Below are 26,465 nucleotides of genomic sequence, written 5' to 3'. Positions count from 1 at the left end.
CATGGACTCACCCACCTACCTACAGACTTCCACCCATGGACTCACCCACCTACCTACAGACTTCCACCCATGGACTCACCCACCTACCTAATTCTATCCAGGGATGAACCCACCCACCAACTTTAACACAAAATTCCCAGTTCCACTGACCTACGTCCTTCTAGTCAAGGATGCACCCATCTACCTACAGACTTCCACCCACGGACTCACCCACCTACCTAATTCTAACCAGAGATGAACCCATCCACCAACTTTCCCACAAAGTTCCCAGTTCCACTAACCTACATAATTCGAGTCAAGGACACACCAACCTACGTACAGACTTCCACCCATGGACTCACCCACCTACCTACAGACTTCCACCCATGGACTCACCCACCTACCTACAGACTTCCATCCATGGACACACCCACCTACCTACAGACTTCCACCCATGGACTCACCCACCTACCTACAGACTTCCACCCATGGACTCACCCACCTACCTACAGACTTCCACCCATGGACTCACCCACCTACCTACAGACTTCCACCCATGGACTCAGCCACCTACCTACAGACTTCCACCCATGGACTCAGCCACCTACCTACTTCTATCCCCGGACCCACTCAATGCCTTTTCTCTACGGACCAACCAACCTACCATTCACTTCTACTTGCCTACCCGCCATATCTTATCTATCTATTACAACCGTAGCATTAAATGACTATACATAACATGACCGTCACACCTTCCAGACCCCCTACTTACTTCTTCAGATGCACCATCACCAGCGGGGCACACATCCTTCCACTGGGGTTGATCAAGCCCATCATGACGCCGTACTCGTGGAATTGGTTCAAGGCCTGGACGTCCCCTTTTAAGGCCATGTTGTTGAGGACGTGGAAGAAGTAATCGCCGGTGGACTCGCTGACGGGAACATCTTTTTCTTGCATCTCCTTTAGAATGGTAATAGCGTCTACAATAGAGCGACACAAAAGGACCCTTAGGTAATTTCACGGAGTGAAAACAAACTGTTATTAAAACAGCATTTCCAACCCAGCGGGAATGTAAATTCTGGTGTATAATGCCGATTTCAAGTTAATTACTACTTGCATTTCTAAACGAGACTACAATTATAAATCCACAATAGCATGGTTTTATCATTTCCCCGCAACTGTGACTACAAATTACAGATAGGAGCCGTGTGCCCACTTTCACCGTGTAACCCTGTCCTGTCTGCCCTATAGCGGCACGATCTGACTAAATGGATGCTTTTATCGTTCAATGCCAACATCTGCTAAATCGCGGCATTGTTTCTGCAGCAGATGGCTTGTCAGGAGGCCAGATAATAAAGATGTATTTACAGTGTATATACAGCCAGACTAATGGCCTGATACCGATAGGGTCTGTTTGCTGTGTCGATACTAATTAGACAAGCAGAGCCAATGAAAGCTTTCCAACAGACTGCATGTTAAAACATTAGGCTCATTAAGCCTCATTAGGAAGGCAGAAATAAACATTTTGCTGTGTGGGATAAGTAAAGGGGATTTACGTCGCCTTGTTTCTTAATTATCGCACAAGCAAATGTTTTGACCAATTTACATTAGAGATGCGAGGGGGGGTGGGGGGGTGTCGGAGCCCAGAACGGGCACGTTTCTTCTTCTCTAGGTCATATTTTGGATGCTCATTTCTTCTGGTTAACATGGACCGGCGCTGACTTGATCGAACGTCGAGGTTAAGAGGGGCATATTGTGAGCATATGGCCGTCGTCCCTTTTAGTTATCATCTCAACACCGGTGAAAAGGGATTAGTGTGGGGCTGCTTGGGTGAGGTTCACACTAGCATCATCGTGTTGTTCGCTGACACCAGAACAACAGACTGACGGACACAAAAAGGGCCTGGACGCCTTTCTTGGAGTGACTATTACGGGTTTTAGATTTTGGTAAGGATACGACGATCCAGGGTTTTATACCAATCACCGGATTTGAAGTGGGGAAGGGTTTTTTTAACCCCGACACGGGGCAATTGAACGTCAGCCTCATGGGGTATTTTCGCCTTCCTCTGGATCAACACGATAGGATTATAGGTTGGACATGATGGACCTGGATCTACATCCAACCTCATCTACTATGAGGCAATACGGTGGCTCAGTGGTTAGCACTGCAGCCTTGCAGCGCTGGAGTCCTGGGTTCGAATCCTGCCAAGGAACAACATCTGCAAGGAGTTGGTATGTTCTCCCTGTGTTGGCATGGGTTTTATCCCATATACCAAAGACATACTGATAGGTAAAAAAACAAAACAAAACATGTACCGTATATACTCGAGTATAAGCCGAGGGGGGCTTTTTCAGCACAAAAACTGTGCTGAAAAATTCGGTTTATACTCGAGTATATACGGTACATTGTGAGCCCTATATGGGGATCACAATCTACATCAGAAAAAAAACAAAAAAAAAACCTCATCTACAATCTAACCACGTAACAAATGGAGCCCGATGGATCCCACATATCATGTGCGCAGGACTTTATTCATGCGGCAATTTTGCTGGACACTACGACAACTAACACAGATGTGAACACAGCCTAAGGGGGCATTCACACGGAGTAACGCCGGGCGTGTATCACAGCCGTACACGCCGGCGTTACGGCAGACTGCCGAACACTTCCCATTCACTTCAATGGGAGTGCTCGTAACAGCGGCGTTTATGAGCGCTCCCATTGAAGTGAATGGGAAGTGTTCGGCAGTCTGCCGTAACGCCGGCGTGTACGGCTGTGATACACGCCCCGCGTTACTCCGTGTGAATGCCCCCTTAGATACACTCTCGAGTCTTTGGTTCTCTTCTTCAAAGTACCCAATGGTTGCACATTTACGTAGCGAAAGCGGCCGAAATCTCAGCAGCTACCAAGAACGATAGAATGACTGTACAATATCATTATGTGATCATTGGCAGCTGCCACTTTGTTCCACCGCCAGGCCTAATAAAATACAATGGGCCTATTATCTTGCTCCATAGACTTCAATGGGACAGTGCTGCCATTCCTACACTGTGCTAGTTTGTACGTGAGTGAGCGCTCTCCTGCAATACCTCTGTATCAGTGACCTGCGGGGTCCAGGGTGATCTGCGCGGGCCCTGCAGATCTACTAATAATAATAATAATACATTTTATTTATATAGCGCCAACATATTCCGCAGCGCTGTACAATTTATAGGGTTCAGATACAGACATACATAACAAAGAACGTCATTTCACACAATGGGACTGAGGGCCCTGCTCAAAAGAGCTTACAATCTATGAGGTAGAGGGGGTGACACAAGAGGTAGCAGGGGCGGCATTGCTTATACAGTGTTCAGACAATTTTGTGCATTAGGAATTGTGATCGGCCTGTCTGAAAAGATGCGTCTTTAGTTTGCGTTTGAAACTGTAGAAGTTGGGAGTTAATCTTATTGTCCGGGGTAGAGCATTCCAGAGAAGTGGTGCAGCTCGGGAGAAGTCTTGTATACGAGCATGGGAGGTTCTGATAATAGAGGATGTAAGTGTTAGGTCATTGAGTGAACGGAGAGCACGGGTTGGGCGGTAGACAGAGATGAGGGAAGAAATGTAGGGAGGTGCGGCATTATGGAGAGCCTTGTGGATGAGAGTAATAACTTTATATTTTATTCTATAATGAATAGGCAGCCAATGTAGTGACTGGCACAGACCGGAGGCATCGCTGTAGCGTCTAGCCTGATAGATGAGCCTGGCCGCTGCATTCAGAATAGATTGTAGAGGGGAGAGTTTAGTGAGGGGAAGACGGATTAGTAAGGAGTTACAGTAGTCAAGGCGAGAATGAATCAGAGAGACAATAAGTGTCTTTAGTGTATCTCTGGTAAGGAAAGGGCGTATTCTGGAGATGGTTTTGAGGTGGAGGTGACATGAACGTGCGAGTGATTCAATATGAGGGGTGAAGGAAAGGTCTGCGTCACACATGACCCCGAGGCAGCGGCCATACTGCCTAGGAGTTATGGATATAAAGGAAGGATTGTGAAATCTATGATATTCAGGGTGGGTGGGGGTCTCTAGGCTTCGGCCCTTCTGTATGGCGGTAGAGTATGTAGCCTGCACTTTTCCACAACTATTGGCCCAGTGAACTTCTAGGCCGTGCAGGAGCCATCCAGACAGCAGTGGTCACGTATACATGTAGTCTATAGAATGTCAGCCATCATTAGTATCAGAGAGGATTCCAGCATTCCTCCAGTTCAGGAAATGTATGGGAATAGCATAGATATGTAAATGTAGTATACATCATCTAGTATGGACAGCGGCTGTATACATGGCCTGTGTAATGGAGCATGGAGCGCTGTCCTAATTACTCAGCCTGTGAGGAGAACTTGGCGCCCGTTCACACACTCCCCCCACTCATGATGTTTATGTTTGTATATATCTTCCTATGGGGTTCATGGCCTACTCGTATATTCTGCGCTCGCTGGAGGGTTCTGTAGACCCCTATAGACCTGTCTGATACCATAACCCCGTGGCCTACAACGGGCAGCTCTAAGGCCGTATTCACACTGCCATGACTAGAGATGGATGAAACTCAGATCAACGCAAGCAATAAATGTCCTAATATTTTACAGTTCGTTATAATGGACCATCCAGAAAAAAAAATGGACGTGTTTCTAACGTTGTTGGCGCCAGTGTCAAAAATGACTGTTTAGCTTTATTTTGTACTCTGCTCCTGTAAAATGAAAGCTGCCATTTGATTGGTTGTCATGGGCAGCCGCGGCCGCGGGTGATGGCTCATAAAGTCTTATGTTTGTGTAATGACAGTCACCTCTATTACAGGATTGTCTGACCTCTGTATAAGCAATGCCGCCCCTCCTACCTCTTGTGTCACCCCCTCTACATCATAGATTGTAAGCTCTTGCGAGCAGGGCTCTCAGTCCCAGTGTGTGAAATGCCTTTCTTTGTAACGCATCTTTCTGTCTGTATTTGAACCCTACAAATTGTAAAGCGCTGCGGAATATGTTGGCGCTATAGAAATAAAATGTATTATTATTATTATTATAAGCGCCGCCTGCCGATGTAGGTAAGAATGGATCTGGCCCCAATAATCCGCTGACATCATCACATAGCAATGGGGCTCCCCAAGAACAGTGAACTGTAAGATAACCAACTGCAACGAGAAAGCCCACCTCTACCCTAACACCCCCTACCTACTTCTATCCATGGGCCCATCTACCTAACTTATTCTAGACAGGGACAAACCCACCTACCTAATTCTATACATGTACCCATCCACCTGCCTATTCCATCCCACAACCCATCCACTTGCCTAATCTATCGTCTGACCCACCCACTTACCTAATTCTAAACAGGGACAAACCCACCTACCTAATTCTATGCATGTACCCACTCACCGGGCTATTCTATCGCACGACCCACCCACCCACCTACCTAATTCTAAAACAGGGACAAATCCACTTATCCAATTCTTTACATGTACCCACCCACCTGCCTATTCTATCCCACAATACACCCACCTGCCTATTCTATCCCATGACCCACCCACTTGCCTATTCTATCTCACGACCCGCCCACCTACCTAGTTTTATCCACAGCTCACCCACCCTACTTCCTTCTGTCCAAGGACCCTTTCACCTATCAACTTCTATCCACAGACCCACCCACTTGCCTACTTAGCCTACTGACATATACTCACTGATCCATTAACCCTAACCCACCCAACTACTTCCATCTATATACCAATTAACTTAAATCTAAGGACCCACCCACCTGTCTACTTCTACCCATGGACCCATCCACCTATTCCTATCTCCAAACCCACTCACTGGGCATATACCCAAAGACTGGCATATTCAACGCCATTCTTCATATCCTCTGCACCAGCGGAGTGTGCGTCTGCACTCTACGATTTCCACTCTTATAGCAAATGTAGCGCACCACCCACACCACGCAACGCCCCAAGTGGCATCGGCAGCAAAAGCCAGAAAAAAAAGTTGCAAATTTTTGAGCAAAACCCAATCAGTGCAAAAAAACTTGCAACCTTTTAGTGCCTTAAACACCATATAAGTAATAAACCCCCACCGACGTCTTACGCACCCACCTGCAGACCTCCCCTCTATCTTATCTAACGCCCACCCACACATTTTTATCACTGATGAGTAGAGATGAACGAATAGTATTCGAAACTCTAGTTTCGAATACCTCGCTCCACAGGATTGAATGGGAGCGGCCGGCGCGCCGCAGGTGCCGGCGCTTAACCCCTTCGCGATCGGCCGCTCCCATTCATTCCTATGAGAGCGGAGGTATTCCAATCTAGGATTCGAATACTATTCGCTCAACACTACTGATGAGCACTGGTGGCCTGAAACACTCTGCGCTGCTGTGAACATTCAAACACTAACCTCGTCTGTCTAAATCAAGACTACAGAAATAGTTGTCAAACCAGTTCAAAGAGCCAAAGACACCTTAAAATATTCCCTAATAAACTTCAAGTAAAGGGGGGGAGGAGGAACCAGTCAAGGTTACAGAATGTCACTTCGCATAAGAAGATGCTGCAAGGAAAAAAATTTACAATGACAATTTTAACCCGGATAACATGACACCTATGGGGTTAAACTAGTTTAATGTTGTTTTCTCGCAAGTTGCAGGGGGGGGGGGGGGGAAGCAACAGTCGAGAAAATAATTACGCTCTGCAAATAAAGCGTAGAAAATGCGGATTCCTCACCAGTGGCCGTCCTGCACGGGGCTAGAGGCGAACGCGTTACTTCTGCTTTATTTATATTCAATGCATTGGCTCATTGATTCTGCACATTTCCCTACGCTGGTACATATTTTAAACAATAAAGGGAAGCTTAAAGCTAAATTTACTTCCAGCAGCCTGGCCAAGCACATAATGTTTCCACCGAGGGCCATATTGCAGAGCAGTTGATGAGATGCGTGATGAGTGAGCGCGGCGTCTTCGCGATGCCTCTTTGAAAATTGGAATGTGCCGGCAAATCTTCACATATTTAAACACGATCGACCTTATGTAAATAAAAGAGCTCGGCATTATGGGAAGCGAAGGACGCCCCGCTGGCTCCTTAATTCAAAATATTAATATGGTCACCGGCTGAATCAAGGGCAACGTTCTGCTCCGCGGGCCAAACATCCAGGAGTAAACTCTCCAAAGTAATATAAAAAAATTTAGAAAAAGTTAAAATGAAGAACCTATGAACTATGTAAAAAAAGGGGTGACAGCGCCACTCGGGTCATCAGGCTGGTGTCTGGTATTGCATCGCAGCTCCATTGAGTTTAATGGGATGCGCGGCAATACCGGATCCAGCCTAGGGACAATGGTGGCTATGTAATTTGGCTACAGTTGTAATAGTCCCCTGTGAATGCATTGCAATGCCACTACGTTGACTTGCTTGATCTATATAGCACCAACATATTCCCCAGTGCAGTACAGAGCCAGTAGTTATAATATGGAATTCATATTGTGACTCTCCACTGAGGGGTTACTATTTAAGTGGCAAATTAAAGGGGTTAATAATAGAATTGAAGATCAGTGGGGTTCAGACACCTTGGACCCCCCTCCACCCCCAGTCCTGCAGTCTCTTCAGTACATATCCAACATAGTGGTGGTTCTTGGTATTGCAGCCTAGCCCATTGAATGGGACTGAGCAGCGACCAAGCCATGTGACTGTTGAACGTGACACCAGGAGGCTAATCCCGGGGGGAGGGGTTATGGGTGTCGGACCCCCGATAATCTGCAACTGGTGACGTATCCTAAAGATAGGTCATCAGTTAATAACTTTAACTCATATGTTCTTGTGTGTTTGAGGAAACCCAAGACATAAAGAACATGTAGACACTGCGTAAATATCGCCCTTGATAGGACCCCGGTGCTGCTAACCACTGAGCCACCATGATCAATATCAAGGAATAAAAACCGTTTTATATCTGCGTCCAGGAAAGTTGGGTGCTAAACCAAAACGAGGGTTGCCTCCAAATTATAGCAGAGTAGTTAATCGCTAATAGGAGTGCATCATATATAGACTTGTCATTCAGGATTCTGGGAAAGATGTGTGATAACTTCTTCTGCCATATCAGCGCTCTCACATGGACACTGTACTTCATTTTTGTTTGGCATTAGAGTGGATTCGAATAATATTCGAAACTGCAGTTTCGAATACCTTGCTCCCATAAGAATGAATGGGAGCGGGCGAACAGCAAGGGGTTAAGCGCCGGCCACTCCCATTCATTCCTATGGAGCGAGGTATTTGATACAGCAGTTTCGAATACTATTCGCTCATCTCTATTTGGCATTATTCTACTTCTGATGGACATCTTTTCAGACATGACTGACCCTCCAGCAGTGTTTTACTGAATATTTAGGCATAGCCGGTGGCAATGTGCTAAAATTCCAAGCAATAAATTAAAAAAATAAAAGAATGAATGAATGAATGAATAAATAAATAAATTCTATAATAAAAATAGAAAAAAAATTAAAAAATAAATGAATAAAAAAATTAAAAATAGAAAAATACATTAAAAAAATGAATGCATAAAAATATATAATAAAAATAGAATTTTTTTGAAAAAATAAGTGAATAAAAAATTAAAAATAGAATACATTTTTTAATGTATTTTTCTATTTTTAATTAATTTTTTTATTCATTTATTTTGTTTTTTATTTTTATTATATAATTATATTTATTCATTTTTTTAAGGAATAAAAAAAATTATATAATAAAAAAAGAAAAATGAGAGTAAAAGTAAATCTATAACTCGATAAAATATAAAAACGTATATTAAGAAAATTGAAAAAAGAATAAAAAAGGCAAAATAGATTAAATATAAATAAAAATCAATTAAAAAATAAAACTAGATATTAACTATAAAATAAGTAAATAAAAATACAAATTAAAAATAAAAATATATTTAAATAAAAAAATAGATAGGAAAAATTTAAATTTTTTTTAAAAAATAGGCAAAATAATTTAACAAAAACGAAAAAATTAAACAAATATAAAACTAAAAAAATTAAAATACAAAAATAAAAAAAAAAATAACTTAATATATTTATTTATACGTACATGCATTCATACAAATGCACACACATATATCCATCCATACACAGACACACGTGCAGGACCGCACACAGGGACCCGGACTGTCCCTTTCCGAGAAGGTTATAGTTTTAGGTTTTCGTTCAGCCATCAGACCTCCTTAAGCACAAACAAAGCCATTAGTCTGGGCACATACGCAATTTATGCCATAAGTCATGATCTTCAAACTCAATCCAAACAGCAATGCTAATAAAAAAAAGCGCTACAGAAATGCAAAAGGCACTGAGCTGTGCAAATGTAAATGACAAGCCTGCCAAGCCATTAAAACTAATGGCCTGCACTGGCCAAGCGGCTCTGGGTGAATTCACATGCAAATTTGTATGCAAAATGTTCAAGCACTTTCCGGGGCATGATATACCATTAACTGGAAGGCGGGTGTTTTTTTATTTTTATTTTGGTGCCGGATACTTTTACCATACGACATAATGCAGGTAAAGAAGTGGCGTACCTTCTATTAAACCGTTCTCCGTAAGGACCCTTAAGAGAGAAACGTATTTCTGAGTGGAGGGGACAGTGGTAAAGCCTTTCTGGTCTCTGTGGGGGGAAAAAAAGACAATTTTTAGCAGGTTAAAAACAGCTATAAAAGTCATAAAGCCCAAATCCGTCCCAAAACAAGCTGCATGGGCATAGGAAAAAAAGAAATTATTGCTTTCCTCCTAGAACTGTGCCAAAGGTTGTCTGCAGCTCAGTCCCATTCATTTTAATGGAGACTAGCTGCAGTACCAGACCCAACCTGTGTACAAGGGTGGCACTGTTCCTGGGAAAATCGGCAAGAATATTTTTTATGATCCAGGACATCTCATTTACTTCATGGCTGTGATTAATTCCTCCAGTCACCCACCTGAGATATAAGGTGCTGTATGACAAGGTACCTTTTTCACCAGGTATGTAGCGACCTTTGGCATGAAGGGGACACCCTGTGCAATTCCCTAAATAAAAGCAGCTCCTTAAGGTGAAACTGACAAAAATGGATATCTGTGACCCTGTAGAACCCAAAAGTTGCAAGGAGGTGCGACAGCAGCAAGAACAGGAACTGCAGATCCCCAATTTTACTGAACCCCCAACCACAATTAGCAGACCGATTAATAAAGTAATACACAATATGCTACTGATCGCCCCCTAGTGGTGAAGAATTTTCGTATATAAAGTCACTCCATGGGATATTTCGGGGATTTGGTTCTCATTGCAGGACATTTATTGCAGACAAGCAGTGCGGACAAGATCTCCAATTTACACTTATCGTTTATTTCTAGGTTTACCGTTCCTTTAATCCGCATGCCCTAGTTGTGGTTGGGGGTTCGGGAAGCTGAGATGTGGGGGTGGTAGAGGTCCTGGACCTTCTTGCAAAAGGGTCACTAAAATCTAATTTTGCCTCTTACTATATAAGCAGTACAGAGTAAGCGCCCCTAGTGGTGACAGCATGAAATGAATAATTTAAAGGGGTATTCCAGGATTATACTGATGGGATAAGATACTAAGGATATCAGGATATCAATATCAGATTGGTGGGGGTCTGACAACCAACACCCCCATCATCAGTTATATAATGAACACAGTGCTGTACATAGATCGGTGGTTGTACCTGGTATTGCAGCTCAATTCCAATCACTTGAATGGGACTGAGCTGTAAAATTGCCATGTGACTGGTCTGTTAATAGGAAGTTTTGCTCACCTGAGTGATGCTACCAATCTGAACAGCTTATCGGTTGGGGGTGCCAGGTCTTGGAAGCCTGATCTGACACTAAGGCCCATCCTAAGGGCTTTCCCGCCATCAGTATCTGATCATTTAGCAGACCCCCAAACCCAGAATTGATCAGCTGGCTGGCTGCCAAGGGGTATAGAAAGCTACAGAGACTGGATGGGGTGGGAGCCCCAGCACCTACTGAATAGGAGCAGAGCTGCCTCCGAGCCCTATCGGCAAGGGAAGCTTCCAGCAACCGGAGCAGTGATTGGTGCGGGCTTCGGGTGTCAGACCTCGACTGATGGCTATAAAAATAGCTGTGGGGGCTGGGAAACTCCTTTAAAGGGATCCTATCATTAAAAGTCATTTTTTTTTTGTCCCTAACACGTAGGAATAGCCTTAAGAAAGGCTATTCTCCTACCTTTAGATGTCTTCTCCGCGCCGCTGTTTGGTATAAATCCCAGTTTTCGTCTGTATGCAAGTAAGTTTTCTGCAGCACTGGGGGCGGGGCCCAGCGCTCAAACAGCAATGGGGGCATCCCCAATGCTGCGAGAGAACTCTTCAGCGCCACCTCCATTTTCTTCGGGAACGGCCTCTTCACGAGTCTTCTTCCCGCGCTGGCTTCAAACTTCTAGGCCTCGGGCAAAGCCGACTGCGCATGCCTGCCACAAGAGAATGGCCGCTTACAATATTGTGTAAGTGGCCATTTTCTTGTGGCTGGCAGGCATGCGCAGTCGGCTACCCGAGGCCTAGAAGTTTGAAGGCGATGCGCAGAGAGGCCGTTGCGGAAGAAGATGGAGGCATCACTGGAGAGTTCTCTCGCAGCATTGGGGACACCCCCAGTGCTGTTTGAGCGCTGTGGCCCGCCCCCAGTGCTGCGAGAGAACTAATTTGCATACTAACGAAAAGCAGATTACATACCGAACGGCGGCGTGGAGAAGACTTCTAAAGGTAGGAGAAGATTATCCGTTCTTAAGGCTATTCCTACGTGTTAGGGACAAAAAAAATTGAGTGTTAATGGTAGAATCCCTTTAACCAAGTCTAAGCAGAGGATTTGGAGCTTTGTATCGGACACAATAGAGCTCCGAAGAAAAACACTAAGAAACTGATCCACAAAATACCAAATAAAGTGCCGTGGACCTCCCCTTAAAGTAACACATGGGGACAGAGGAAGCCACTTTATGCCCTAAACAAATACTCACTATTGGTTCCTTCTCGAGGACCTGATGACATTGTCTGCACCAAAGCGACACTGAAGCCATCAACTCACCAGTCGCTGATTCCACAAGACACTCGGCGCCTCGCACCGCAGACATGTCAATAGTTCTCTGTAAATTCACAGGTCTTAACCTTATGGGTATTGGTTGAGCTGTCAAAACCGCCGGCTGCAGCGAGTGAAGTCACGCCACCATTAAACCTTACAAGCGACTACCCCGGATCAATGTCTGCTGCGTAGCACGAGCCAGCGCACACGGTCCCGACTACTTACATCTCTCTTTTCACCTTTAGCGCCTCCTGTGCATTGTTTCCTTCACAGCAGATAGCCAGCAGCTTCATGTACATGCCAAACGTAAAGGCGTCTTCATATTTGGATTTCAACTGCAGGGCTTTAGGCAAATCCTGCGAAGACGAAAGGCGAGATGTTACCACCTGCAATCGTGGTGCGTCTGTACGGAGAACCATCATGGCAGATAGAAGAGCTCCAGACTGGTCACAACGGGGCATAGTTATCAATAGACGTCCAATAGACTTCTGTCTATAATTTAAGGTGCGTGACATTAGGAAACCATCAGCAATAGGAAACCACCAGCAATAGGAAACCATCAGCAATAGGAAACCACCAGCAATAGGAAACCACCAGCAATAGGAAACCATCAGCAATAGGAAACCATCAGCAAGCTGCTGCTGATAGATCCGGTGTCTTTATTCGGATTTTTCTCCTAATTTCTCACCTATCCACTGCACATTACCTGTGGGGGTCTGGCCGCTAGGACCCATGCCTATCATAAGAGGGGGATATCCCTGTTTTTTGCCACATTACTCAAATTCTATGATGGGACTGCCAAAGAGAAGCAGAGTATAGTGCTCAGCAACCTCTGGCAGCCCCTACAGAGTAACGGAGTAGCACCACCCCTGTATGACTACTGCTACATTCATGAGGGTCTAAGGTTTGGTGTTCTCAGAATCCCATAACCTGGACCTCCACAAACCCACTGCAGTCAGGAGATAGGTCGTAAACTTGGAACAAGTCCTTTCAAGGGACTAGAAAATGATGGCTGCTTAAAGACAAAAATAGCACCACCTTTGTTCACAGGTTGTGTGTGGTATTGCAATTCTGACCACTTCATTTTAAAGGGGGACTAAAAATATGGTTAACCTATCTTCATGGACTCGCACCGACCACCCGCATCAATCAGTTTCGTTTTCTGCCAAGTGGCCGAATTGAGTACCGTATTTTACGGACTATAAGGCGCACTGGACTATAAGCCGCATTGCCCATGAGCGCCTTATAGTCCGTCTCGGTTCATATATAAGGCGCACCGGACTATAAGCCGCAGTCCGGTGCGCATTATATGTTCTTGAAAGCGGCAGCAGGCAGATTTGCCAGCGGCCGCTTAACCCCCCGCGTGCCAGCCGCTTCTATTGGAAGCGCTCGGCAGGCGAGGAGGGGCTCTATCAGCAAAATCATGCTGATAGAGCCCAACCGTAATGTTGTGAAACTTACCGAGCGCTGCAGGGTGGGCGGGCATTCAGGCCTCCTCTTCCTCCGATGTTCCGTCCTCCTCCTCCGCCACTCGCTGATAATGGCCTGGGCGCATGCGCAGTAGTAGAAGCATTATGATATTGTGCATGCGCCCAGGCCATTAGTTCGCGAGCGCCGGAGGAAGTGGTCAGGACATCGGAGGAAGAGGAGGCCTGAATGCCCGCCCGCCCGCCCTGCACCGCTCAGTAAGTTTCACGTTCTGTTTCAGCGTGACAGCAGGGCTGCCGGACACTTCCCATTCATTTCTATGGGAGCCGGCATGCGAGCGCTCCCCATAGAAATGAATGGACTGCTTTTTTCCATTCATTTCTATGGGGAGCGCTCGCATGCCGGCTCCCATAGAAATGAATAGGAAGTGTCCGGCAGCCCTGCTGTAACGCCGGCGTGTACTGCTGTGATACGGTGCCTTTTATGTATGTATGGAAGCGGCACGCAGACTTTGCCGCCGCTTCCATCCATATATAAGGCGCACCGGACTATAAGCCGCACTTACGATTTCTGAGGAAATCGTAGGTTTTTATGTGCGCCTTATAGTCCGGAAAATACGGTAACTACAGTTTAGTTGTGGAAGCTGAGCTGCAATACCCGATCTGGCCACTACATGGAGAACGGAGCTGTCTGTTTTCCGCTCCATTCTCTGCGTATCAGCTGTTATCTGTTATAGATCATCTATAGAGATGAGCGAATAGTATTCGAAACTATCATTTTGAATACCTCGCTCCATAGGAATTAATAGGAGCGGCCGCGCACTGCCCGGCCCGCTTAACCCCTTGCAGTTCGCTTCATTCCTATGGGAGCGAGATATTCGAAACAGTTTCGAATACTATTCGAATCAACACTAATCATCTATTCTTAGACGGTGCTGTTTCTAGATTATATAGTCAAGATGCAATACCAAACACAACCTGTAGCCATGTGTGGCGCTGTATCTAGAAGACCGCTGTCCTATATTTCTTCACTTTACGACATGCAAAAATAACCTCAGAGTCCCATGAACGCAGAATCTGCTGGATTAACGGATTCCTAATAAAAGGAAGCGCCATGTCGTGGTATAGAGGTCAGCGACCTGCAACTGTGACAGCATGCTGGGACTTGTAGTGCCACCATAGTGATTGCTGGCCCCTGTTGTATTCTGCCCATCATCCTGTGTATTGATGCTGTGAAGATTATAGTCCGGGAACAAGGACCCCCCCTCCTAAATTTCTGCACTACTACATTTATGACTATAAGGTGTTTAAACACAGAACACAATTACCGGCTATGGCGCGCGATAAGCGTGCATGAAAAGGTTAGTTAAAATGTCGCTAGCACAAAACCGCGCGTTCCTCTAAACACAGCCTGTCGAGGACTAAACCTTTAAATTATCTCAGCCTTCAAATACTATGTTATCTGTAATGTTGTCACAAGCAAGTAATCTTAAAGTGGATTTCCAGAGATACAAAATACACCGCCGCAATCACTTCCCTGCCGGAGAAAAAACCAAGGGGAAGGCAAGGAATCGCTCAGAACAAGAAATTGCCCCCAAAAGTCTGATGATATCCCATAAATTGTAGACGCTCTCGAGAAATGAATATGAAGTGCCGCTGGATGTCTGGTGGCGGATCGTATGAATACCTTTATCTCGCAAAACGCTTCGCCTCCACGGGAAAATGGAATTTCAATCCCGGCATTAAAAATGGCCGCATTTGACTTGCAAATCATTGGAAAGACATATCTGTGGCCCGACAATATAGATAGAAAGGAAGAGCGCCGCGGCTGCGAGCGGAGACTCTGCTGCACGGATGACGAGTCCTATCAGACCTGTTGCTCGCGGCCACGGCGCTGAGTGATCTGCACGGGGCCGACTTAACCCCCTGACTCCTGGACACTCCAGAGCCTTCCATTATCGTTTGTAATCCATGAATGTATTGTTAAAGGGATAGTCTCAGATATAGCGGAATAATAGGAGCCTGTCCCTGCAAATTTATAGTTCCTGGCAGACCACAAGGGGGCGCCATCTTGTTGTCATACACGGTACATAAATTCCAAGGCCAGTTATTGACTATATAAGTCACATGACCACTTCCAGTCTAGGCAGGGATTGATCAGTCGGACGTGTAATTGCTGGATTTTATTTTATAGGGACAACCCCTTTAAAAGTGCAACTTTTTGCACTGAAAATGACCACGGTCTTGTTTTCAGTTCACTTTTTTCTAACCTGTTTTTATTTGCCGATGTAAAGGAGGGCGACTGCTGCAAAGAAAACCCCTACAAAATTGGCATGTGTCTGTTTAGAATTAGGCTTAGTGGCCAGCATGAATATTGCAAGATTTGGGAGTTTTAAAGCTAAGATTGTAACATCGGAAAAGTAAAAGAAATATATCAAAAATTCTTTAACAAGGTTTCATCTTCTGGAGATACATTCCCTTTAAACAGGTAATTCCAGGATTATACATTACATTTTTCTCTTATATTATCACGGCGCCCCCTGCAGTTTCGACTTCCTCATAGGAAAACCACTTAAGGGGGTTGTGCAGGATAAGAAAATATGGCGGCTTTCTACTACTCAGGAAGTGAAATCATATTCATTCGTCACATGGCCAGGCCGCAGACAAATCCTATTCATTTGAATGGGACTGAGTTGTAGTAATATCCTGTGACCAATGGTAGTGACCAATGGTAGTGACCAATGGTAGTGACCAAGGGTAGTGAGCAAGGGTAGTGACCAAGGGTAGTGACCAAGGGTAGTGAGCAATGGTAGTGACCAATGGTAGTGACCAAGGGTAGTGACCAAGGGTAGTGAGCAATGGTAGTGACCAAGGGTAGTGACCAAGGGTAGTGACCAAGGGTAGTGACCAATGGTTGTGACCAATGGTTGTGACCAGTGGTAGTGACCAATGGTAGTGACCAATGGTAGTGAGAAATGGTAGTGAGAAATGGTAATGACTAATGGTAGTGACCAAAGGTAGTGAGCAATGTTGTGACCAATGGTAGTGACCAATGGTTGTGAGCAATGTCAGACTGATGCTCCTTGGGCCCACCAGATAAAATGATTGTAGGGGCCCGCCATCCAACAGCCCCTAGACCATAGTAATCTTACAATGTGGTGTCTTCTGCTGAACCATCATTGTGTTAGAGCCTGGTCCCCCGGAAGATCCTCTAGTACTCTGGTGGGCCGTCCAAAACCGGATACGAGGTCACTTCCTGAGTAGAACCTGCACAACCCATTTAAAGGGGTGGTCCAGTTGCTTCTTTTACAGCTTAAAGAAGCTTAAAATAACAAATACTCTATACTATTACCTTAGCTGCGCGTAGGAAGCCAAGGATCTTAAGTAACACTCCTTCAATGGGCTGATTTTCTTTCTCCAGTTTGGCCAGCTCTTCCTCTAGTATAGCAATGTTTTCAACCGGTTCCACCTAGAAGAAGAAAAGAAGCAAATAGTTTAATACATGCCCATGCAGAAAACCGGGCCCGGCAGTATACTGCTCAGTCACGAGAAAACGCAGAAAATCTGATGTAGAATAAGTGATGCAGAAACAGTGCCACTCTTGTCCAGAGGCCGTGTCTGGTAATGCAGCTCAGGCCCATTCTCTTTAAAGAGTCACAGCCCACAAACGTGCACCACGAATGTAATATCTTTAAAATTGTAGACAATTAAAAGGTAAACATATTTGCAAATATAAATAATTTAAACATTTGCACAATTTTGGAGATTTCTTCTAACCATCTTAGTGGTAACATCTGTAGTCTTTATTACTCCCCAACGGATACAACTACGAATGCAGGAACTTTCTATGGTATAGGACTTGTCAGGAACCAGCCATGATGTCCTTACTGTAGACAAGTCATCAGGAGGACACTACATGTATGAGAAGATAACCTGACCACAATAAGGACATCATGGCTGGTTATCAGGAGGACACTACATGTATGAGAAGATAACCCAACCACAATAAGGACATCATGGCTGGTTATCAGGAGGACACTACATGTATGAGAAGATAACCTGACCACAATAAGGACATCATGGCTGGTTATCAGGAGGACACTACATGTATGAGAAGATAACCCGACCACAATAAGGACATCATGGCTGGTTATCAGGAGGACACTACATGTATGAGAAGATAACCCGACCACAATAAGGACATCATGGCTGGTTATCAGGAGGACACTACATGTATGAGAAGATAACCTGACCACAATAAGGACATCATGGCTGGTTATCAGGAGGACACTACATGAATGAGAAGATAACCTGACCACAATAAGGACATCATGGCTGGTTATCAGGAGGACACTATATGTATGAGAAGATAACCTGACCACAATAAGGACATCATGGCTGGTTATCAGGAGGACACTACATGTATGAGAAGATAACCTGACCACAATAAGGACATCATGGCTGGTTATCAGGAGGACACTACATAAGATAAGATAAGATAATCCTTTAATAGTCCCACCTTGGGGAAATTTCAGTATTTCATGTATGAGAAGATAACCTGACCACAATAAGGACATCATAGCTGGTTTTTAAGTTCAAAGGAATCTGTTTCCTTCTCTGTCTATTAGGCTGACCTCATCTTCTTTCAGATGGTTTATCTGTAATCCTTCTCATAACTCAAACACAAAGACGTCTATGGAGAGGGGAGGGGGAGAAGATGGCAGTAAAATTGATATATTGCCTCATTTTGTTCAGTGGAAGAGATTTCTCTTGAAACATATCAGTGTCAAATGAGATTTGTCACTCTCAGTGTATCAGAATTTAGAAGTTGCAGCTATTTGTGCGTCTTCTCCAGCAGCCTCCTCCTCCCCTCTCCATAGACTTCTATGTAAAAAGTAAATCAACCTAATAATTGGAGTAGGAAACATATTTCTTTAATAACAAATTTTACAAAATTTCTAATATTCACCTGTACTATTAATTTATGAAATAAATATTTATAATTTGCTGTGTACTTAAGACCAACCCAATTCCAGGTCAAGAGCAGAGAATTCCATTTTACAGATACAGCTGAACGCGATTGTTCTACACGGTTTTCGTCACTCCCATAGAGGTAAACTGGGGTTGCCATATTTACACATATAACATGTCATTTCCATAATTCAGGGGCCGTCTCTGTGACCACAGACCACTCAGGAAAATGGAGATCAGGATATTGAAAAGGTAGATATGGGAATGACCCTTTAACAGTAAGACAATCCCTTTAATGTGACGGGTCCTTTCCAACATAAAAAGTGAAATAGAACAAAAATGGTTTATACCTACCGTTAGAGATACGCCAGATTTCAGCAATTTCTTAAGATCCTACAGAGATAAATAGACCAAAAAGAAGGTAGAAGTGAGTTCCTAATAATATATACTACAGTCAGTATACAGAGCGTGCATACGAGTCTCGTTAGCCGTATGCTACATTTGGATTTTCAAGCAAGGACAGGCTTTGGGTTCTTTAGTACGAAGGGGTTATCCAGGTTGGGAAAACATGGCTGCTTCCTTCTTTTCAGGAAGTGACATCACGTCTGTTGGTCACATCGGAATGGGACTGATCTGTAGCATTGCCATGTGACCAAGGGATGTGACGTCACTTCCTGAGAAGAAGAAAGCAGCCATGTTTTCCAAACCTTGATAACCCCTTTAAATTCGGAATGATTTCTGTATTAAAATGTAAATCTATTAATTACACAGAAATTTGTATTCATTTATGGAAATCTATCACTTGTTTTCCAATCTGATATTGTTTATAGCTTTGTGTACATGGTTACTGGGCGGCCATCTTGTCCGAGATTCCCCTCTGTACTCTTAACAGAATTTAATGATCTGCTTTACGGCACAGTAGTAATCGCCATTCAGGGGGGTTCACATCTGCGCTCTCCGCTTTTAGGTTTCCATCTTCTGCCCGAGAAACTGGACAGGAGACGGAAACTGGCAGTCACTTTTCAACCAATTTATTTGAATGGGTTTGCAAAGTGTCTGCCCGCGAGAGTTTTGTGGTCTCTGTGGCGAAACCGTATTTTTTTTTTAACCAGACACAAAATCGGACATGCAGGACTTTGTGTCCGGTTAAAAAAATTAAAAAAAAACACGTTTCAGGGGCAACACGGTGGCTCAGTGGTTAGCACTGTAGCCTTGCAGCGCTGGAGTCCTGGGTTCGAATCCTGCCAGGAACAACATCTGCAAGGAGTTTGTATGATCTACCCGTGTTTGCGTGGATTTCCTCCCATTCTACAAAGACAGACTGAAAGGAAAAAAAAGTACATTGTGATCCCTATATGGGGCTCACAATCTACATTAAAAAAACACCAAAAAATAGTTTTGCGGCGCAGACTATAAACCGCTGACAGGCCTGCACTGTCTGCCGGGTTTCTGTCCCTTGTCGGCAGAAGACGGAAACCAACAAGACCGGTGTGAACCCGCCCTGTCTGAGTTTTCTAGACACGCTCTGCGCAGGAAGAGAGATACGTTGTGACATCATCTATTGTGAGTAGTGGATACATTGATGGATTACTGGTGTTAACGTCTCTTGTAATTCTGTCTCAGGTAAATGAAGTGAAAGTCATCACAGAATTGGCAAGTAGCGGTCTATTCTTAGGTTTGGTGGACAGACTGAAAATTGCAGGATTTATTTATGTATGTAAAGACATTGAAAAATGCAAAAAAAATTGCATATGCATATATATATATATATATATATATATATATATATATATATATATGTATTTTTTTTTACGTAGATTGTGAGCCCCATATAGGGATCACAATGTACTTTTTTTTTTCCTATCAGTCTGTCTTTGTAGAAAGGGAGGAAATCCATGCAAACGCAGGGAGAACATACAAATTCCTTGCAGATGTTGCTCCTGGCAGGATTCGAACCCAGGACACCAGCGCTGGAAGGCTGCAGTGCTAACCACTGAGCCACCGTGTTGCCCCCTATATATAATTATATATATATATATATATATATATATATATATATATATATATATATATATTTTTATATTCGACTGCCTACATTTCACCTCCTTTCGACCAACACCCACCTCACTTAACTGTGGCACCCCATTACGTTCCAGCAGCTTTTGGATACCTCTGTACTGTTTGGCGTCCACCGTCAAGCCCTGTGTACCAGGAAAAAAAAAATTGAAGAGGGAGGGGTAGGAAGAATATATTAAAAAAAAAACATATATTAGTTTTAAAACACGGCCTAAATGAAATGTGTCTAACAGAAATTATCTGCGACATAATTTAAGTCTCCAACTTCCAGCCTGACATTGAGAAGTGCTCTGGTTTTACTTAAAAGCAGCAATTTAGAAATCTAATAGATACATGTCAGACGGAGCAGGCATTATGTAGAAGAGAGGGAACGGTACCATCTCCTTAAGCTGATGGAAGTATTGTCTCAGATGCTCCTCCATGGCCTGCGCCTCCGAGTCACTCAGTCTGTCAATCACGTAATACAGAAAATAGCCAATAAATTCTGCGGCAAGGAAGGAAGAAGAAAAAAAAAAAAAGAGAAAGCATTCTGGTGAAATTACTAGGACTGTCATGTTATCAAGATTAATTTATAAGAAATCATTTTGGTGTGAGATGTCACCCTGATGAGAGGCTGCAACGGCAACAATGATCACTGAGGCATAGAGATTATGTGGTTGGGGAGCACACAGCTAACTGGGGACTGAAAAGAATATTCATTATTTGCAGACCCACTGACAGCTTTTCACGACTAAATCTTCCTGCTAGGCTGAAGGGGGTTTTTGTACCCTGTTCAGTAACTGTAAAGCAGGATGGCAAAGCACAAAAAAAAATCATGACATGTAAATAGTAGCGTCGCCCCCGGAGAGAGAGCAAGTGTATAAGGACTTCATAGGTAATAAAGGAAGGTGCAAAAGAGCTAAAAAGTCATAAATGTAGGATATATAATGTAAGATAATAAAGGATAATGTATAATGTCATGTGTGTAATAATATAGGATATATAATGTAAGGTAATATAGGATAATGTATAATGTCATGTGTGTAATATAGGATATAGAAAAAAAAATTTTTTTAAATTGCATAGAATGTTCAGAATACATAGTTACATAGTAGATGAGGTTGGATGAAGACATCAGTCCATCAAGTCCAACCTATCACCCTACAATCCCCTACAGTGTTGACCCAGGAGAAGGCAACAAACCCCATGAGGCTTATGCCAATTGCATGAAAAAAAAAAAAATTCCTACCTGACTCAGATTAAAAAAATAAATATATATAAATTATTATTAGAAATTTGGATTTTTCTGCCTGATCAATTACATATGTTTAGTACTAATGTTGGAAAAATCTATGATATAAAATGTAGCCCATAAACCACTACTACCTATATATATATATATATATATATATATATATATATATATATATATATATATATATATATATATATATATATATATATACACACACACACACACATATTAGAGATGATTTGAATACTAGATTCGAATAGTTTCGAATACCTCTGCTCCCATAGGAATGCATGGGAGCAGCCGTAACACAAGGGGTTAAGAACCAGCCGCTCCCATGCATTCCTATGGAGCGAGTTATTCAAATCAACTCTACTATATATACATATATATATATATATATATATATATATATATATATATATATATATATATATAATATATTATATAATATGTTACATTTTAAGCTCAATCTGCTCAGTGCACACTCCTAATCCCGTTTAGCATATTGGCAAACCCTATATGAACATAGATTAAGGCCGCACTCAGATGGCTGTAATAATTTGGTTACATACAATCCGTATATTCGCCACAAATCCTCTTCTGCCTGTAGGTCTAAATGACCTTACAGCACTATAGACCCCTGCAATGTTATCAGACCTGGCGTATGGAATATCCATGCATTATACAGATCACATTATACTGACCCAACCAGTCCGAATGTGGCCTTAATCTAACAATTGGTTGGAGACATAGCTTTACAGGGACATTCCTCTACACCGAAATACAGGGTCAAAGCTTGCTTTACATGCGTACACCCCAAAGACTATCACTAATGCAAGTGTATGAAGTCACGTCCTATGACTCCATGGGAGCAATAACTGCAACTTTCACAAAAACATTCAACAGTTGCCGATCTTGTTGAAAGTAAAAGTTGCAGCCACCGGATCCCGGAGATTGCAAGGCGACTCCATTCGCTGACATTAGTGTAGGACTTGTAGGTCGACACAGTGATGTTTGGTCACATGGCCAGAGTCTCGGCCAAAATTTCCTTATAGCCTTAGCCCAATGGTGAGGTGCATGGAAGGAGTCTAAAGAGTTTGTTCCCCTTAGGCCTCCGTGTGGCTGGAATACCAAAAAAATAAAAACACTCTACGCTATTTCGCAAGAGTTTTGAGAAGAAAAAATAAAATATCATAAAAAACTTTTATATATATATATATATATATATATATATATATATATATATATATATATATATGAAGAGCTCAACGGAAAAATGGCCTAAGTCCAAAAATCAATATTGTGAGAAAAACGAAATTTAAAGTTTTAGCCTAAAGCAAACGGGCATTATTGTGGAATATATCTATCCAATGTAATCAGCTAATGAACACCGTTAATCCTAATCATAAATTGTATTTATTAAAAAAAATTGCAGCTTCATGTATAAATATTATTTATTTAATATTATTAATTAATTACTACTATTATTAAACGATGAAGAATAATAATTACCTGCCTCCCTTTTCGGCGCTAAATATGTGCAAAAGTCGATTTAGAGCCTTTTAAACAATAAGACAAAGTTTTTACACTAATATAAACAACAGACCGGAAGTCACGATTTCAATGAAAAAATGACCAACGAAAGTGAAGTACCGTATTTTTCGGTATTGTCACACTCCTGCCGCTGAAGAAAACCAGCGGTGGCAGTAGCGCGGCAATCTGCAGGCCCCGGCAGCTAAGACACTCCCCGGCATCCGCCGGTCTATTACAGCAGATGCCGGGGACTGTCTTAGCTGCCGGGGCCTGCGGATTGCCGCGCTACTGCCGCTGAAGAAAACCAGCGGTGGCAGTAGCGCGGCCATGCTGCAAACCCACATTCAGACTATAAGACGCACCCTCATTTTCCTCCGAAATTTGGGGGGAAAAAAGTGTGTCTTCTAGTCCGAAAAATACGGTAAGTAAGTTTGAATTGGACTTAGGCCATTATTCCATTGAATGTAAATTCTTCTGCATTGAAATATATGGACTTAGGTCATTAATCCTAGGTACCTTGTAAACCCAATGCATAGAACGAGGTACAAAGAAGCTTTCTAGGTAATAATTTGAAATATGACAAAATGTGGACTTAGGCCATTTTTCCGTTGAGCTCTTCATATATATATATATATATATATATATATATATATATATATAATGTATATGAAAAACAAATAAATTATGATATTTGAAATAAATATTAAAAAAATTCTAAACTGTCTCCAGTGTCGCATAAAAATGGAAATGAGTAAATATAAAAATTTTTTTTTTATTTAGCAATTTTTTTATTTTTTTTTTACCAATCGTGGGTCCCCGTGCATGCTAATATTCCCCAAACTGACCTTAAAATATGCATAAATATGCGACAATGGGGACGCTAAGCGTACGGTATTTTTTTTAAGCATTTCTTAAAAGCAGCAATCAGTGTTTACGGTTGTAATCCCCGGCGCCCAGTCATTACACGCCAGAAGAGATTTATGGATAAGTTACAATCATAGAAATTGAAACGCTACCAGTCGGTCTTGAAGAATCTTTGCTGTCGGAGCCGTCCTTGTACAAGAGCCCTGTTATCTGTTAAGACAGAATAATCATCTATTGCAGCCAAGTGAGAGAAGGGGCGACGCGTACACACAGACACCAGGAAGGCCGCGGACTGAAATTGAATTCTCCAAATAATAAAGCGTCTCTCCGCTGACATATTATTCCATGCCGCATCACAGTAATTTACCGCAGAGGAAAATAAAAACAGATACGGGGACAAAATGCCGTACAAAGAACATTACTTTCAGGCGGACTAAATCTTTTAACCCTCTCAGGTCCCGAAGTGATGAGAACTTGCACCCAATATTTTACTAGCCAATGGCTGCACTAGCCGGACCCCCTAACTTCTTACTAGAGGACTTGTCCGATCCCTTCATTTGCATATAATAATCTTTTATTAATATAATAGTTACTCTGTTATTCCTCCTAGAAACACAAGAATAAATTGACAACTGGTTGACCCATATCCCTTGCCAAAGATTGACACTACTGTGCTTTCAGCTCTGATTGTTCAAAGGTATAGGAACGCATCTCCAACTGGTTTGATTAAGAATTTCCAGGAGGAATAACAGAGGGACAACAGAATGCAGAGTATTAATAACAATTTTGCAAATATTGGTATTCTTTATGAAATTAGACATGTCAGGAGAGCCCTGAAAATGTGCAGGTTATATACAGAGACCATGTAACAACGGTGGGACACCCGGCAAAGCTAATTATGATAAAACAGCGCCTCTCCCGTCCATGCCTGGTATTGCAGCTTGTCCCTATTAAAGTTAATGGAGCTCAGTTGCGGTACCACATACAGCCTGTGGATAGGTGTTGTGCTGTTTGTGATCCCTGGAATCTATGGGATACCTGACCCAAGCCCTGCCTGATGGCTGCTACATGCAGGTGCAGGATGACTAGAGGTGCAGCTCTCTCCATACACTTCTATGGGAGCGGAAAGCTCACCATATAGTAGCCCCGGCCTCTACTTTTAAGGATATTAAAGCAGTAAAGTCACACGAGACTTTGCAAACAGTATAATTTGGGTATTACAGTAATTTATGCCAGGCAGCAGCCCATTTGTCATCCGATTTGGGGACATGAGACCCAATTACAGGCCGTCCTCTGTTTTATGGGACAGCAAATATTACAAGGATAAAGGAAAGGAGACAGCAAAAGCTTATTATAGCTGGGTCACGTTAATGGGAACTGGTCTAGGGGCACTAAAAACCATTATGCATCTCCGGTTTAGGGACCCAAACCTGCCTAAATTACAGCTGCCTGTTAGAGCCCACGAGCAGATAATTCTGGGGGCCCATATAAGTGCATGTGCCCGGTGAGGATTCTCTGCACATGGCCTACACATCGGGGGCACATGGGTTGCACAACAGGGGAATATAGGCTGCACAACAGGGGCACATGGGTTGCACAACAGGGGAATATAGGCTGCACAACAGGAGCACATGGGTTGCACAACCAGGGAATATAGGCTGCACAACAGGGGCACATGGGTTGCACAACAGGAGAATATAGGCTGCACAACAGGGGCACATGGGCTGCACAACGGGGGGAATATAGGCTGCACAACAAGGGACCATGGCCTACACATCGGGGTCACATGGGCTGCGCAACAGGGGCACATGGGCTGCGCAACAGGGGCACATGGGCTGCGCAACAGGGGCACATGGGCTGCGCAACAAGGGACCATGGGCTGCACATCGGGGGCACATGGGCTGCACAACAGGGGAATATAGGCTGCGCAACAAGGGACCATGGGCTGCACATCGGGGGCACATGGGCTGCACAACAGGGGAATATAGGCTGCACAACAGGGGAATATAGGCTGCACAACAGGGGCACATGGGCTGCACAACAGGGGAATATAGGCTGCACAACAGGGGCACATGGGCTGCACAACAGGGGCACATGGGCTGCACAACAGGGGCACATGGGCTGCACAACAGGGGAATATAGGCTGCACAACAGGGGCACATGGGCTGCACAACAGGGGAATATAGGCTGCACAACAAGGGACCATGGGCTGCACAACAGGGGAATATAGGCTGCACAACAAGGGACCATGGGCTGCACAACAGGGGAATATAGGCTGCACAACAAGGGACCATGGGCTGTACATCGGGGGCACATG

At 43.5% G+C, this 26,465-nt stretch overlaps 1 protein-coding gene across 1 annotated transcript in view; it reads right to left on the bottom strand.

The window, feature by feature from the left end:
- LRPPRC (leucine rich pentatricopeptide repeat containing) overlaps window positions 1-26,465 on the bottom strand; it is a 112,470-nt gene that overhangs the window by 58,849 nt on the left and 27,156 nt on the right. The window contains exons 16-23 of the mRNA XM_075267016.1: window positions 24,301-24,358; window positions 20,895-21,001; window positions 20,565-20,642; window positions 18,796-18,834; window positions 16,823-16,939; window positions 12,269-12,399; window positions 9,547-9,632; window positions 752-959 (exon numbers count right to left, since the gene is read on the bottom strand). Coding sequence (XP_075123117.1) covers window positions 752-959; window positions 9,547-9,632; window positions 12,269-12,399; window positions 16,823-16,939; window positions 18,796-18,834; window positions 20,565-20,642; window positions 20,895-21,001; window positions 24,301-24,358 — 824 coding nt within the window. The remainder of the gene's footprint in view (window positions 1-751; window positions 960-9,546; window positions 9,633-12,268; window positions 12,400-16,822; window positions 16,940-18,795; window positions 18,835-20,564; window positions 20,643-20,894; window positions 21,002-24,300; window positions 24,359-26,465) is intronic.

This window comes from Leptodactylus fuscus, chromosome 3 (genome assembly GCF_031893055.1).
Source record: "Leptodactylus fuscus isolate aLepFus1 chromosome 3, aLepFus1.hap2, whole genome shotgun sequence".
NCBI classification, from domain to species: domain Eukaryota; kingdom Metazoa; phylum Chordata; class Amphibia; order Anura; family Leptodactylidae; genus Leptodactylus; species Leptodactylus fuscus.
This window is presented reverse-complemented; position numbering and strand designations above follow the sequence as displayed.